Raw genomic sequence first — 15,330 nt, 5'->3', positions numbered from 1 at the left:
ATAGAAAATGCATGGAGGCCTTGGAATTCTGGGACCATTGGTGGTGGGAAGTGGGAAAGAAACCCATTCCCTGTCTGAAAGCTGGGAAGGAAGCCTAGCACTACAGTGTTTTTAGCGGATTGCAACACATCAGTAGATGATACATGAAGTTGTGTATTTCCTACTAACAAGAACATTATCCTACATAACCACAACAGAAGCATCAAAGTCAGGAAGTTAATGTTACTTCCATCTAATACTCAGATCCTATTTAATTTTCAGCTATGGTCCCAATAATTACAAGCCAGTTATTTTATAGAATGTCTCTCAATTTTATTTTGTCTGATGTTTTCTTATGATTAGATTCAGGTTATACATTTCTGACAAGAGAATCACAGAAGTAATTACATGTTCTTCCCTTTGCATCTTATCAGGTGATGCATGACTGATTTATCCCATTACAGATGATGTTTATTTTGATCACTTAAGATGGTGTCTGCCAGGCTTCTCCACTACAGTTGTTTTTCCCTTGTAATTAAGTATTTTGTGCAGAGAGAAGTATTTGAAGCTATATAAATATACCATACCTTATCTAATTTCCAACTTACTACTTTTATCAGTATGAATTCATGATTTCCTTTTTTCATTCAATAGCTTATAATCCATTACTATTATTTTAATGCTCAGAATGTTCCAGATTTGGCTAGTGAGAGTCCCTTCAAGCTAACTTCTGTGTCCTTTGATATGATCTTATCTTTCCTTGATAAGTTCTTTGCTTTCTGGTCCAAGATGTTCCAGGCCTATCTTGTACTTTGGTCCCAGCCCTAGAATCAACTATTTCTCCAAGAAGCCTTGGGTTTTTGTTGTTGTTTTAGTGGAAAGTGGTATTTAGAATCCAAGATCTAGGCACAAAACACTTATTGCTATCACACTTCTGCTCCCAAACCCTCAGTGGACAGAGCTACTTCCCTCCCTGTTTATTTCTATATTTACGTAGATCTGTTGAAAACCATGAACACATGCGAATATCCCTTTCTCCGATCCACCACCACAGAGTTCATTCTTGCTTTCTCCCTTTCCATGCATGTAACACCCTTCTCCACTAGTGAGAAACGTGGCTCAGGTTATTCCTAATATACTTATTTGATTAATCTCTCAGCATGCAGCCAAAGCCCCAACACTCTCGCATATATGCCCTCCTCATCCTACTCTGGCTCTGAGACTGTAATGGGCTGGCCCCTGTGTGGACGTCTTCATCTCCCCACCACTGGCGGCCTCTATGGCAAGTGACCCCCTCACCCTACTTGGACTGCCACCTGATGACAGATCTTCCTCCTGTATAGATGCCCTCCTCACTGCACTCGCACTCTAACAGCCCAGGGTGAGCTGCTTGCATGTGTTGCTCGCACCTGTAGATGCCTTCTTCATTCTTTTTTTTTTGGCCGCACAGCATGTAGGATCTTAGTTCCCCGACTAGGGATCGAACCCGCATCCCCTGCCTTGGAAGCACGGAATCTAAACCTCTGGACTGCCAGGGAAGTCCCGCCGCCTTCACACACACACACACTGGCTCGGACAAGCCATGCTGAGCCACCTACCTTGTGGATGCACTCCTCATGCTGACACCCCACGTCAAGCTGCCCCCCCTCTTAGGCTCCCACCTCACTCACTCCAGCTGACAACCCGCACGTCTTTTCTCCTGTGAGGGCTCCTTTCTCTTTCTCCAACCCCACACCAGGCTCCCGACCCCCATGGACACTCTCCTCATCCAGCTTGGGCTCTGGCATTCAAGCTGGGCCACTCCTGTGCATGGCCTCCCTCCTTTCACTTGTGCTCTGACACCTAGCCCCCAGCATGAGTGCCTACCTTGCTCTGCTCCACATAATGGCTTAAGGACTGAATTATTCAAGGAGGGAAGGAAAAAGGAGAGCTCCAGAAATATTAGCTATACCCACAGACACTTTTTCATGAAATGTTTTAGTAACACAACGCAATATATCAGTATACTGGGTCATGCTGTGAAATACATTCTTACTGTGGGTCTCAAGAAAGGTTTGAAGGCCACTGACTTAGAAAGATTCTAGAACGATGGTACAGTAGCACCCCATTTAGTACATCGTTGTTCTCTGGACTGCTATCTCAGGAGAGACCCTGTCACCTGTGTGAGCACCCTATCAAAAAGGACACTGCTTCCAGGCAAGAGATTTGACTTTGGTGGGCTAATGGGAGTCACAGACCCGGGTTCTAGCTCTGCTTCAACCCTTCACTAGGCAAGCAATCCAGTTACCTTATACATTAAATATGCAGATGATATGGAACGTACTTCTCTCCCGAAGTATAAAATTAGGTAGCACATGAAAAGTGCTTTGAAAACTACAATAATTATCACAATAACTGGCATTTAAGGAATGCATCAGTCCTTTACACACAATATAATTTTGAATCTTTAACTGTGACATTCACACCTAATAGATGAAGTAACTGAAGTCAGTATTTGAACCCAGGTCTGTCCATTGGACTCCACCCTCAATCATTAAATGGTACTTTTAAAACTCTGCATGAAGATAAAAGTTACTGCGTTAGAGACAAAGGAACATCTATGTTCTGTTACAGAGTTTGAATTATATGGAGAATGAATGTTTTTTACCATTCCCCTTAAATATAATTCTTGTAAGTTCTGAGTCCTGTAGGGTCTCCCCTTTTTCTATGTAAATATAGCCAAAATGCAAGAATTTGAGACAAAAAGGGGCAACTCAAAGGCCAACGGTGGCACCTGGTGCAGAGTCCCTGGGTGGCACAGTCATTTCCTTAGCTCTAAGATGGCAACCAAGGTAAAGCCCTTGAATGAAGTGGGTGATGGATAAATATGTTGAAGAATGAATAAATGAGAGCCCGGCTAGGTCTACAACTCTAGCAGCTGGCTGGGGTGCGGATGTGGGCTGAGCAGTGGCCCTCAGCCCCAAGGTGGGGGGCTGTCAAGAGGAGGGCAGACCTCAGGGCAGAGTCAACCTGGCATTTTCTGGGACTGGCCATGGATGTGTGTGGGACTAAGTCTCTGCTGAGGGGCCTGGAGAGCTTTCCCAGAGCTGCTTCTGGGCAGTTGGATGGGGCCAAGCAGAGCTAGAGACCAGGTGTGGGTGGACATGAGCAAAGTGTTCTTCACAAGACCATTAAAATCCACCTCGAATGTTCTATTTTTAAAAGCCAAACAGCAGCATTCTTCCTCCTGCCCCAAAGGGAACATTCCCAGAGCAGCAGTGACTGTACTGGTCGAGGACATGGTGGGTGGGACAGGGAACAGACTGAGCCACAGGGGAAGAGAAGCAGCAGAGGGAAAGTGTGCATCTTCCACCCCATAAGCACAATGCTACCCCCTGTAGACACATCAGCCACAGAGACCAGAAACCTCACCAAGCCATCACTGGTCCCCTGTGCCTCTCTCCTCAGCAGAGGAAGACCTGTGCATGGGAAGAGGGGCTCTTTATCTTTGCCAGGGATAGCACTAAGGTGGACAAGAGCAGGTGCAGACAGTACAGAAGCCCAAATTCTAGCCCAATAGCAGTTTTTACTCCCTAGGAACAAAGAAATGTGGGGAAGAAACTCCAAAAGGAAACAGCATGAATGACCAAATGCCACTAGGGTGGCGTGGCTCAGGAGTCAGGCGGATGGCACGCTCCACAGTGGACCTGGTCATGCCCTAGTTTCTTAAATTAACACTTTCCCCATCTCCAAGTACCCATTACAGAGGTGGAGGGTGGGGCAGCGAGGAAAAGGGAAAGCTTCCCTACTCTACACAAGGGAGATGAATATACCTGTATGCTCCGAGACACCTCTCAGGGACACCAAAACCTCCCTCTCAAGAATGGAGGTAGACAGATAATGAGAGGGGCCTGGGTATCACAGACAACCTGAAAGTAGTGCCACAGGGGCCCTCTGTGGCTGACAGAACGTGTGCTCCAAGGGGACTGCGAGGGAAGCAACAGCTGGCCGACGCAGCTCAGTTTTACGGGGAGATGGTCAATCTTGACAAAGTGGGTCCAGCACTGCTATTTCTATTCACTTCAAAGGAGCCTGATGATGCGGAATTAGAAGCCATTATCCTTTTGTCAGAGGATTCACCTCTATCCCTTTCTCTGGCAAAATCCTACCCTCTGCAAGCCTGGTTCTCTAGAGAACAGACTGGCAAGGAACAAGGAAAAACCCTGTCCTACTCTCACACCTCCCGTGACATGACAGCTTCTACTGCAGCACAAACTCCCAAGAACAAGGCCCTTTGGTGCGGGCGAGGTCATCCAGTCCTTGACCACCCCTGAGGATCACCAAGGAACTCATTCCTGTGTCACAGGGTGGTCTCTGGGGCTGGGTCCCGAGTCCAGATCACAGTGAGGTCTCCTGAACGATGAAGGTGGGGCTGATCCCCTGGGGGGCTGGGCCTTCCTCAGGCACATCCACGGCCTCCTTGTCTCTGCTGCCCCTCAGCATCCCGTTGCTCACCTTCTCCGGAAACACAGCCGTGTCCACAGAGAGATCCTGGGGAACACAGAGCAAAGGGAGTGGGTGGGGTGAACGTGAGGCAAAGGGAGGTGAAGGAACCTCCCCTTTCTCTTGCAGGAAAGGTGACCCTGCTTTGATCCTGGCTAGAAAGGAGGCCAACGAGGAGCAGGCCCGGGGATGAGCACGGGGCTGGGAGGACGGAGACGAAAGGCCAGCAGCTGTGGCCTCTCGGGGCCGAGACCCTTCTGCCCACCAAGCCCCCGCTCCCCTGTGGGAAGGAGCCAGGCAGCTGCTGCGGGACAGTCCAGCTCAGGCCGATCAGCAGAGAAAGGGGGGCTGGGAGGAGAAAGAAAAGGGAGGCACAGGAACCCAGGAGGCCCGGCAGTAGCCTGAGAGGGAAGGGAGGGGCGATCTGACAACAGACGTACTACCTGGCTGTGGGTTCTGCAGTGAAGTCGCTTCTGACAGGACATGGGCAGGAGGGCAACGAGTTTCGGCAACACTGGGTAAATGGTCCGAGGGTTCAGGGTCCGGCCCCGCATTCCGCCTGAAGACAAAGCGCTCCTGAGGCTCCTACTGTGTAACCAGGTCACTCCCGCAGCCCCCTGCTCACCCCCTTCTCTCAGGACTCTAAACCCCCAGTCCCCGCCCACCTCCTTGAGCTCCACCAAGAAGCGTGACTGTTCCAGGCACCCAGGAGCCCAGGATTCCCTGAGCTCCAGACTCCAGACCCCTGAGTGCCCTCCCTCAGCTGGTCCTTGTTTCCCTGTGCCCCCATGCCACAGCCCCTCACCACTGAGCAGACTGACAGCCAGGCCCACCACAATGACCGTGGTGGAGTTGTGAGCGCTGTACCATAAATACGACAGGGAATAGAGCCGCTGTAGCCCTGTGGGTCTGGGGAGAGCAGAGGGTGAGGACAATTAGCAATTCAGTGACAGGCATTCCACAGGCACCTGGCTCCACCCTCCTACACGGTCCTAGAATCCTGGGACCCAACACCCGACAGCTGGCCCAAGTCCTCTGGTGGCCATCCCTTAGCAAGGCCCCTGGAAAACCCCTCAGAAATGAGCTGTTCTCCGCAAGGAGAAAGAGAGTGAGCTCTGACTCACTTGGAGATAGTAGTCGAGGGCATCAGTGTGGCCATGGTGACAGCAGTCAGATTGCTGGGCAGGGAAAAGCTGGACCCATTAGAGGGAGTGGGCGCTCTGCCAGAGCCCAGGCTGCTCACTGTGCTCCCAATGCCGATCCAGAAGGCCATGATCAGTCCAGCCAACAGGCCCACGATGGCACCCTGCCCAGAGAAACGGCACACTCTCTTGTCTCAATGCCAGCCCCACCAAACCTTCGCGTAAGTTCCCAGCAGTCACGGCGAGAGCCCTGCCAAGTCGTTCCCCAGGTCCACCCCCGCACATGACCGTGGAGCCAGATGGGTCACTCACAGGAGGATTGGCACAAGGAAAGAACATCCCAAGGCAGAAGAGTCCGAGCAGCGGGCCCCCAACCATACCGAAGATGCTGATTGCTGCCTGCGGAGGACAGGGTTGAGACAAAGCAAAGAACACTCAGGCTCAGAGATCCCCAGTCTCACCAGCGTGGCACCGCTACCACCACTGCCTCAGAGCCCTACCTGTCAGATCTGCCCATCTGTTCTACCTGGAATCATCAGAACGCAGGATTCCAGAGGGCAGAAATGGTTAAGGGAATGTGCTCGGGGTTCTCCTGAGGCCGATCCTTAGATATCTCTCAGCCAACAATGACCCTGGGGCTTCTGGCTACTTGAGACTCTGTTCACAGCTAAAGGGAGCTCATCAAAGGGGAATCTCTGACACCTGCCCCTGTGTCATTCCTTTCACAATAGCTGTCTTCTTCAATTTCTGGTTTCAATCAGCTCCTTTTCTCCCTTAAAAATTGCTTTCTTCCCTCCATAGTCATTACCTGCAGCACAGGTCCCATCTGGGAGGAAATATAGGCCATTCCCAGACAAAGCAGCCCATAGCCAAAGGCTGGGGAAAAAGAAAGGAGGAAACAAGCAGATGTGAGTTAACACAATAAAACAGGGAAAAGCAGAGCAAAGCTCCTTCCCCAGCCCAACTACTACCTCTGTGTCCCTGGAAACAGGGCACATTACCTCAGGCCCCACCTCCAGGTCTCTCCCACCCCGTCCTCACTCTTATGTGACTCAGAGACCTCCCCAGGAAATTCCCTGACATGTAAACAAGGTTGGTGCTTCATTGGGCAAGTGCTGAGCCCAGGCTAAAACTGGTGCTTCAAAGCAGATGGACAACAGTTCTTAGGGTGTGTCTTAGAAAGAACAAGCCTGAAGAGATGAGGAAGCATAATCCCACCGATGATTCTGGAAAGCATGGTGGCCCGGACTTCAGAGAAATGAGGGAACCAGGGTCGAATCAAGTCTTCCATTGTAACAGTTGCCAGTGAATTAAAAGCAGAGGATATGGTGCTGAAAGAAGAAAGAGAAAGACAAGTCCAGAAGCTGAGAAACGCAAAACAAGGGACCCCACTGAGGGACTAGCACCCTGAAGGCAGGCAAGGACGTGTGCAGCCCAAACACCATCCTGACAGTTGGCAGAAGAGGAAGAGGCCTGGGAGGCAGGGACACCTGGCCTTCTCTGAGTGGGGTACAGGTTGGGTTCAAGTAGATCAATTCCTGGTATCATAAAAGAATCCTTCACCAAAAAGGGGACTCTCCCAGGAGAGGATACACTCTGTCCCACACAGATGAGCTGCCCCTTGTCATTCACACATGAACGAACACAATGAGAGACTCAGAGGGACCCCCGCTCCACCCATCACCTTGTACCAAGGAGGGGCCAGCTGTGTCTAGCCTGATGGAAAAGGTCAAAGAGTGTACCTTAGGGAGCCACTGAAGAGGCAGGCAACAAAGAGCCCAGGCAGGCCTGGCAGGCCTCTCAGGAGATCCATCACGAAGTACAGGACGAACTGCAGGCGGAGCAGAAATGCACAGCTCTCCTCAGAGAAGCCCATCCCCAGGGCACACCGCCCTTCCCCTGCTTATGTCAGGCAGCGTCTGGAGACTGCGTGCTTTAGGAAGGGGGGGCCAGGCACTGAGGGCAAGCCCACAGTAAGTGGTGAGAAAGCAGGCTCTGGAGAGAGAAGGACACAGCCCACAGCCCAGCTCTGCCCCAGTGAGTGGTGTGGCTTGAGCATGCTGGCCGCCCCGCTGTGCGTCCTTTTCTCCTCTGTAAAATGAGGCTGTCGGGAGGCTCCCCACAGAGCAGGTGGTGCAGAGCGGTGAGTCAGTGAAGGTAGGTCCCCGCCTCAGTAGGGTGGGCACTGTGATTAGCTGGGGGCTGGGATCCTCACATGCTGGATTGCAGATTTCCAGAACAAGAAGGACCTTCCATCCATTTCCCACCCAGGGTGGGAGTCCCTCCTGCAGCCACCCAGACACTCCCCTTGGGGGGGTCCAGGAGGGGGGTCAGGGAGGCCTTCTCACCTGGTCAGGGGCTGCTTGAGTCTGCTGGGTGCTCATGGGATACTCCTGGTAGTAGGCGAACATGACCAGGCCAATGAGGCAGCCCATGCAGAGGACCACCTGCTGGCAAGGGAAGACGGCGTAGCAGGAGCTGCAAAAGAGGCCAGTGCCAAGCAGGGAGACGGTGCTAGCAGGCACGTCCCCAAGCCCCAGAAAGCAACTCCACGTCCTGCCCAATGGGTGCGCATGCGCTCCAGCATCCTGTCCCATCCCAACTGCCTCAGTGGAGCCGGGGCCCACACTTCCCCCAGCCTGTGCTCCCCGGTCTTCCTGGCCCTGCACTCACAGCACTGCAGCCTTCTCCGTGCGGGAACTGAGGTAGCGCTGCACCTGAGCCTGGTTCACTCCATACAAGGAGAGCATCATGAAGACACCCCCGAAGGCCAGCGTCCAGAAAGTGTGCCGCACAAAAGGGTCCGGATCCAGCCTGCCAGAGACACCAACATGTCACTGTTGCCCCAGAGACTCAGCCTTCCCCGCCCTCCTACAACAGGGGGCAGGGCAGAGAGATGGCTGCCAGGGCGAAGCTGGACTCAAGACAGGGCAGCAGGTTGGGTGGGGAGGGGGTGGCTCCATCCCTCCAACCATAGCCTCATCCCAGGTGCTAAAAACATCCTGACACTCAACCACCGGCCAGAACGCTGTGCTCACCCATCTCCACAGTGCCAGCCTCCCACTGGCCTCAGTGCTGCACTTCAACTTCCACAGCTTGCCCTCTGCTTACTACAGCCCTAAGCGCAGGCTCTAGATGGGCTCAGCTGTCAGGCACTATAGACCCCACCCGGGGAAGGGGTGTACTTACTCGATTCCAGAGATAAGGCCATGCTGGGAAGCCACATCCCACACGTGCCCCAAACCGCCCACCTTGGCCGACCCCACAATGATAACCACCAGCTGCCCTAGGAACATCACCAGGGTCTGGAACACATCTGTCCAGATGACTGCCTTCAGTCCACCCTGCAGGGAAAAGACAGCACACCTGCCACAGCTGTCTACGAAGCCACACCACCAGCGAGGGCACCAGACAGCCGCCAGCGGTGTATAGCTGCTGAGATTCTGCCGACGTCACTCCCAGCCCACCCCCACCTTCATCCCCCACCCCCCACCATAAGCCCATCCCATCTCCTACATCCCATTTCACAGCACCCTAGAAGGTCATGCCCTCTCCTCACCTATATTCTTATCTCATCTACCACCCACCTATTGATCTTATGCCATCTTTTCCCTTTCCTCCCATCTCCCTCCCAATTTCACCTCTTCTCCCTCCCCTAAGACTAACTGCGCTTACCAGAGCAGTGTAGACGGTACAGACAATGCCTAGGGTCAGCACTGACAGCCAGAGATCAAAGCCAGTCACTGTAAACAGATAAAAGTCACATTCCTGTCTCCCGAGGAGGGTTTCCCAGCAGAGAAGCCAGAGAAGCCTTGGTAAGATATGAAGCATTTAGTCATTAAGGATGCTATAAATCATTTACCACAATGGAAAAAAAAAGTTTGCAAAGCTCCACCAAAAGGTGTTGATTAACCAATTCACATGGGGCCTGGTAATGTTTGATTAGCTTTCCACCTCTAGTAGAGACCAGCCAAGGGCCCAGGCAGTGAAATAATATCCTGGTCAAGGTTGGATTCTTTTCTGCACACTCTCCTCTACCTGCCCCTCCCAAAGGTTCTTCCCAGCCTGCTGTGGCTGGGAGTCAGGGGCTGTGACTCCTCACCTGCATTGAGGGCCAGTGATGGTGCATAGAGGACAACCCCCATGTAGATTACCTGTCGGGTATGGAAAAGAGAATGTGAGGGGAAGAGGAGATGAGGGTGGGCAGAGAGAGGAGGAAAGATGGACCTCAGCTCCAATATCCCAATGGCCTCCCTTCACCTAGGCTCACCACCCTCTCCCTTCTTCCAAAGTTTGGCTTGCTGCCACCATAGTATCTGCGCCAGAACTGGAAGGAATGGGAAGCAGGATGCCTCTGGGGGCTAGCAGGAATTTCAATCTTGCTAGTCTGAGAGCAAGGAAGGCTCCAGCTGCCTCAGCAAGCCTAAGTCCAGTTCCCCCTACCATGCATCAGGCTCAATTTCTATCCTCATTCCACTTACCATCTGGAAGATGAAGGTCACGGTCCCACAAACCCGCACAGCTTTATTGAACCGGAGCTCCAGGTACTAGGTAGGAGTAGATTTTTTTTTTTTATAAAAAGGTATTTCTCTCCACTCCACCCCCAACAATTCACACAAAACTTCCCTCAAGAAACCTAGGAGCAGAGGAAATATCCAACTTGTATCCACTCTGGGCCCCACTCAGCACAGCACCCTTCTTCTCCCCCAACTCCCACCCCGCCCAACTTCAACCAGAGAGAACTTATAAACACACAATGTATTCCCTGTCACTCTCATCAGGCAAAGGAGATCCAGGGGCCCAGATCCCTAGGTGCCCTGTTCCTCCTCTCCACCCCTGACTCTGGGGGTCCTATGTGCTCCTCCCTACCTACCTCGTAGGCACTGGTGAGATGCAGGCGGTAGAAGATTGGGATGAAGACATGTGCTGGGATCAGCAGCCCCAGGAAATAGGAGCAGCCCAGGAACCAATACTGTGTCCCAAATCGGTAGATCTCGGACGGCACACCCAGGATGGCCACGGCTGACTGGAAGGTGGCCAGCAAGGACAGCGCCACAGGAAAGCAGCCCATTTTGCGGTCCGCCAACAGCAACTGGCCGATAGTATGCCGCCCCCAGCCACGATAGGCATGGTAGAGCCCAATGGCAAGGGAGAGGACCAGCAGCAGGACAAAGACCACATAGTCCACCAGGGAGAAGGTGGATGTGACCATGTTGGTGTCTGAGGCTGGGGGGAGGGGAGCGGAGGTGCTCACCGCCACACTCATACCCTCTCTGTGTCTGTGACCTGCAGCCACTTGCTGCTCCTGGGCTCTGGGCTGCCCCTTGGCTGGGCAGTGGTAGGCAAGTGGCTACAATCTGACTCCCAGCCACCGTCTCACCGTCCTCCTCCACCACCAAGTGACATTGTCCGGGTGAGCTGCAAAGAAAGCGGCTCTTAGTCAGGCCTACCCTGCCTTCATGGCCACCCACCCTTGGGCCTGTGCATCCCACACCCATCAGATTTGGGCCAGCCAGCTCCGTGGCAGCCCTTGAAGGTGTGGAGATACTGATATGGGTTTGGTAGGGCAGAGAGGGGAGGGAGGAAGCAGCAGACTGAGATGGCCAGGAGACAACTACTTGGCCAAGTCCTTTTTGGGTGTGCACAGCTGTGAAACTTAAGAACCTTCTTAGGTCTCCACCCTAGCAGTGAAAGAAAAATCAACTCTAGCCCATGGTTCTTCTCAGCATTCCCTGCCCCCACCTGCAGGCACAGACCCAGTCATTACAATGTACTAAGCCAGCAGAGCCCAGCCTGGCGCCACAAGCCAGCCGGGAGGAAGAAACAGAGACGAATGACAGCATGGCCTCCTCCACTCTCCCAGCCTCAGTACCTGCACCCCCGTGACCCTCAGTGTCACCGTCCGAACAGCAGCCCTTCTCAACACTGATCACCGGGGAGGCCACCTCCACGGCAGCGCCAAATTCCATTTCAGGCAACCCCAGGCCAGCCACTCTGTTCTCCCAACACTACTTAATAAGGCCGGCCACCCACCTCTCAGCTCCTCCACCTATGACACCACAGTCAGTAGGAGATCCAGGAAGAGTGGTGCCTTTCAAAAGTGAGACAGGGGCCTCCCTGGTGGCGCAGTGGTTGAGAGTCCGCCTGCCGATGCAGGGGACACGGGTTCGTGCACCGGTCCGGGAGGATCCCACGTGCCGCGGAGCGGCTGGGCCCGTGAGCCATGGCCGCTGAGCCTGCGTGTCCAGAGCCTGTGCTCCGCAACGGGAGAGGCCACAACAGTGAGAGGCCCACGTACCGCAAAACAAAACAACAACAACAACAACAAAAAAAGTGAGACGGCAACATGCTGGAGCCAGGGTTTCACAGTTACAATTACAGGGGCACTTTGGAAACAAGCAAAGCAGCCAGGGAGCTGCGGGCAAGAGAAAGTCAGGGAACGTGGTCCTTCCCTCGGGCGCAGACACCCACCTCAAGAAGCAATCCCTGCTCTGAATCAAAGCTGCCTGGAGAAGCTGTGTGTCTGCAGCTGGGCAGAGGCTGAGGATCTGGTCTGTAAGTGGCTGAGGTGAGGTGAGGAACTGGGAGTAGAGGGAAGCTCAGCAGCTATTTGTTCTGGACCCTTCAGGGAACCAATCGCTGTGGACCAAATGGCCCTATCACCCTACAGCCCCCAAACTCCAGCTCGGCCCTAGAGGCTCCAGAATGGGGAGCAGGGAGCTCACATTCAATAGCATTCTTAGATGGATTAGGCTTTCACTGTAAGTCACACTTGGCACTGTGTGCAAGGGGGAACTAGAAAAGAGTTGCTGAGAGATGGGAAAGTTGCTTTTCTAACTCCTGCACAAGAAATACTAATCCTCAAAGAATATACCTACATTATCCTCAGAACAAGGACCAAATCACAGTATGTCAAAACTTAAAGGAATCTTAAGAGATCACTATTGCAACCCCCTCATTTACCAACAAACACACTGAGGCCCATGAATTTAGATAACCTAATACGATGTTAGTTAACATTTTTTGAACACCTGTCATATAATCCAGCAGTGTGTTATGTACTTTATAAACGTTAACAATAATAAATAAGTAACCATACCTACCACTTTCAAAACACCATGTCTCAGGTTCTGTACTTTATATGACACTCTCTGGTTCCCTAGGGTTATACAGCATGATATAAAACAAGGGAGAAAAAACAATGCTGTCAGTAGGTATGACAGCTAATTCACCAGGAGCCCCTCCTTCACTGCTCCCAGAACAAGGGCTGGAGCAGAGTGTTAATTGCTGTCAGTCACTCCTGAAGCCAAGATTAAATTTCAACTAATCTAGAGAGAGATGAATATAAACTATGTCTTTTGTCCTTGTCCACTAGGAGAAAGATCAGCCTAGCTGTCTTCGGCTCTCCTACACTGTGTTCTTGGACAGATGTTGCCTGGCTGGCGAGATATGACCTCATGCAAACCAGTCCTGAACTCTGAACCTCCTGGAGCCAATGGAGAGGAAATCAGAGTTGGCAACTCTTGAATCACATGTTCTACTGAGTCACAAATGTTAGTCCCCAGAACAATGTTCCCAACAGGCCACTCGGGTTGAACCTAAAGAGGCCCTGGGCCTTTGTGCATTGCAACACCTTGAGTTTTCTCACTCCTCTTTGGCAAGTTTTTATTACTGTGAAAGTGGTGACGGGAACTACCAGAGACTAAGGGGAGAAAAGATGCCTGCTGTGTGCACATAACACTGTGTAGAGGTAAAGCGTTAATGATACGGCTAGGCAGGTGGTTGGAGAAAGGAAAAAGGTCCAAGTATAGACAGGAAAACAGATGTACAGAAATGGAGACCCTCTACTGCTGGGGTAAGCTGGCAGGGTTCCTGTGGATTCTATTTGCATGAGATACAGAGAACTCTCTTGGATGGCTGAAGAGACAGCCAGGCAAGACAGGAAAAACCTGACCCAGAAACAAAGGCTTCATTAGACATGATTCTAAGAACAGGATAGTGGCCTTCTAAAACTGCTACAGTGGGGACTTCCCTGGTGGTCCATTGGTAAGACTCTGTGCTTCCACTGCAGGGGGCATGGGTTGGATCCCAGGTCGGGGAACTAAGATCCCACGTGCCGTGTGGCGTGGCCAAACAACCACAACAGCAACACAGCAACAACCGTACACTGATCTAAACCCCATGGATTTGCATAAGAGGGGAGCCAAAAGTAAGAGATAACTTGTTTCACTAAAACTCTAACACACAGGGCACAAACAGCGGGCTGTGGGACTCTTTTAAAAAGTCCAAGATACACACAGACAAGAAAAAGAATCTTCCTTTACCACCCTAACTCCACTCTCACTTTGGTCACAAAGTGAATTGCTTTGACTCCTGCAAAAGGCAAAGGTGCCACTGAAGGATAAACCTTCCCAAAAAGATGCCTTCAAAATCCATCTTTGTGGACTTCCCTGGCGGCGCAGTGGTTAAGAATCCGCCTGCCAATGCAGGGGATGCGGGTTCGAGCCCTAGGCCAATAAGATCCCACGTGCCACGGAGCCACGAAGCCCGTGCACCACAACTACTGAGCCTGTGCTCTAGAGCCCACGAGCCACAACTACCGAGCCCACGCACCACAACTACTGAAGCCCGTGTGCCTACAGCCCGTGCTCCGCAATAAGAGAAGCCACTGCAATGAGAGGCCCCTGCTCTCCGCAACTAGAGAAAGCCTGCGCGCAGCAACAAAGACCCAATGCAGCCAAAAGTAAATAAAATAAAATAAATTAATTTTAAAAAATTGCATAGCTCCCAAGGAAATTACTAAAAAAAAAAAATCTGTCTTTGTGCCTGGAATTCCTCAAGCTCTGAAAGGCTTTAGGGGCTCTCATTAAAATGCTAGTAACTACTAATGCCTTAGAAAATGTGCTAGCCCTCTGAAGGTAAATCCTTTCAGGAGATTCCAGACACCTGGGGGTAGGTGGAAGGGAAGCCAGGCTACTGAAGACGAGCTTTGGTTAGCTTTGATGAGCTTCTTCTAACCCTAACCAAAGCCAACACTCAGTCCCTCCCGGCACGGGGCTCGCTTGGCGCCCTTCGGTCAGGGCGCCGGGCCACCACGGGACAGCGCTCGTCTTTCCCTTACCTCCGTGGCCCAGCCAAGGCTAAGACGGTCCCGTGGTTCTTCCCGAAATCTGCATCGCTCCCTTTTTCTGGGAAGGCAAAGAAATGAGGAGTTAGGGAAGCATCTATCCCGCCCCTACCTCCTCGCCAGAACACAGGACGCCACGTGGTTTCAGGACTGAGCTGAAGGAGACAGGGTGCTCCGGCTCGTCCCTTCCCGACAGGGTTTGCCCTTCGCCCTTCGCTCCTCCATCACCCTTACCCTCTTTATTTCCTGGCTTCTCTCCTTCCCTCCACACGCGAGGCGGCAGGACTACTACCACCTCGTCGCCGGCACCTCCGATCTTCCCGGGCCCCCACTCTAGGGGCCGGCCCATTCCGCCCCTCACCTCTCCGCTCCTCCCCTCCCCTCCCCTCCTCGTCCCTTCCCACCCTGACGCCACTCTCCCGAGCCTCTGTGCTCCGGCCCACCCCCTGTCGGCCCGCCCCAGTCCGGCCCACCTGCCGGGTCTCCACACGTGGGTCCGGCAGCCGCCTGAGAGCCGGCCCCGCAGCGCCAAACCGGGTGACAGCGGGGTCCCGCCCCCTGCCCGCCCACGTCGCCGCGCCGCCATGTTTACTGAGGGCA

At 52.6% G+C, this 15,330-nt stretch overlaps 1 protein-coding gene across 2 annotated transcripts; it reads right to left on the bottom strand.

Moving 5' to 3' along the window:
- Window positions 1-287: 287 nt before the first annotated feature.
- Window positions 288-15,245, bottom strand: SLC5A6 (solute carrier family 5 member 6). 2 transcript variants are annotated; one of them, XM_060169234.1, is made up of 17 exons: window positions 15,204-15,245; window positions 14,725-14,791; window positions 10,477-11,021; window positions 10,085-10,150; window positions 9,706-9,757; window positions 9,279-9,346; window positions 8,793-8,947; window positions 8,277-8,417; window positions 7,952-8,081; window positions 7,346-7,434; window positions 6,822-6,934; window positions 6,412-6,479; window positions 5,916-6,002; window positions 5,586-5,767; window positions 5,267-5,370; window positions 4,905-5,020; window positions 288-4,509 (listed from the first exon to the last, which is right to left on the bottom strand). In XM_060169234.1, the coding sequence occupies exons 3-17, from the start codon at window positions 10,867-10,869 to the stop codon at window positions 4,357-4,359; spliced, it is 1,917 nt and encodes a 638-aa protein (XP_060025217.1). In that variant the 5' UTR covers window positions 10,870-11,021; window positions 14,725-14,791; window positions 15,204-15,245; the 3' UTR covers window positions 288-4,356. The 2 variants fall into 2 exon arrangements, with proteins under 2 accessions (XP_060025217.1, XP_060025218.1); XM_060169235.1 differs by lacking the exon at window positions 15,204-15,245 and adding an exon at window positions 14,965-15,067.
- Between the last annotated feature and the right edge of the window lie 85 nt (window positions 15,246-15,330).

Source organism: Lagenorhynchus albirostris, chromosome 13 (assembly GCF_949774975.1).
Source record: "Lagenorhynchus albirostris chromosome 13, mLagAlb1.1, whole genome shotgun sequence".
Taxonomy (NCBI): Eukaryota; Metazoa; Chordata; class Mammalia; order Artiodactyla; family Delphinidae; genus Lagenorhynchus; species Lagenorhynchus albirostris.
Note: the sequence above shows the minus strand (reverse complement) of the source record. Positions and strands in the feature narration are given on the sequence as shown.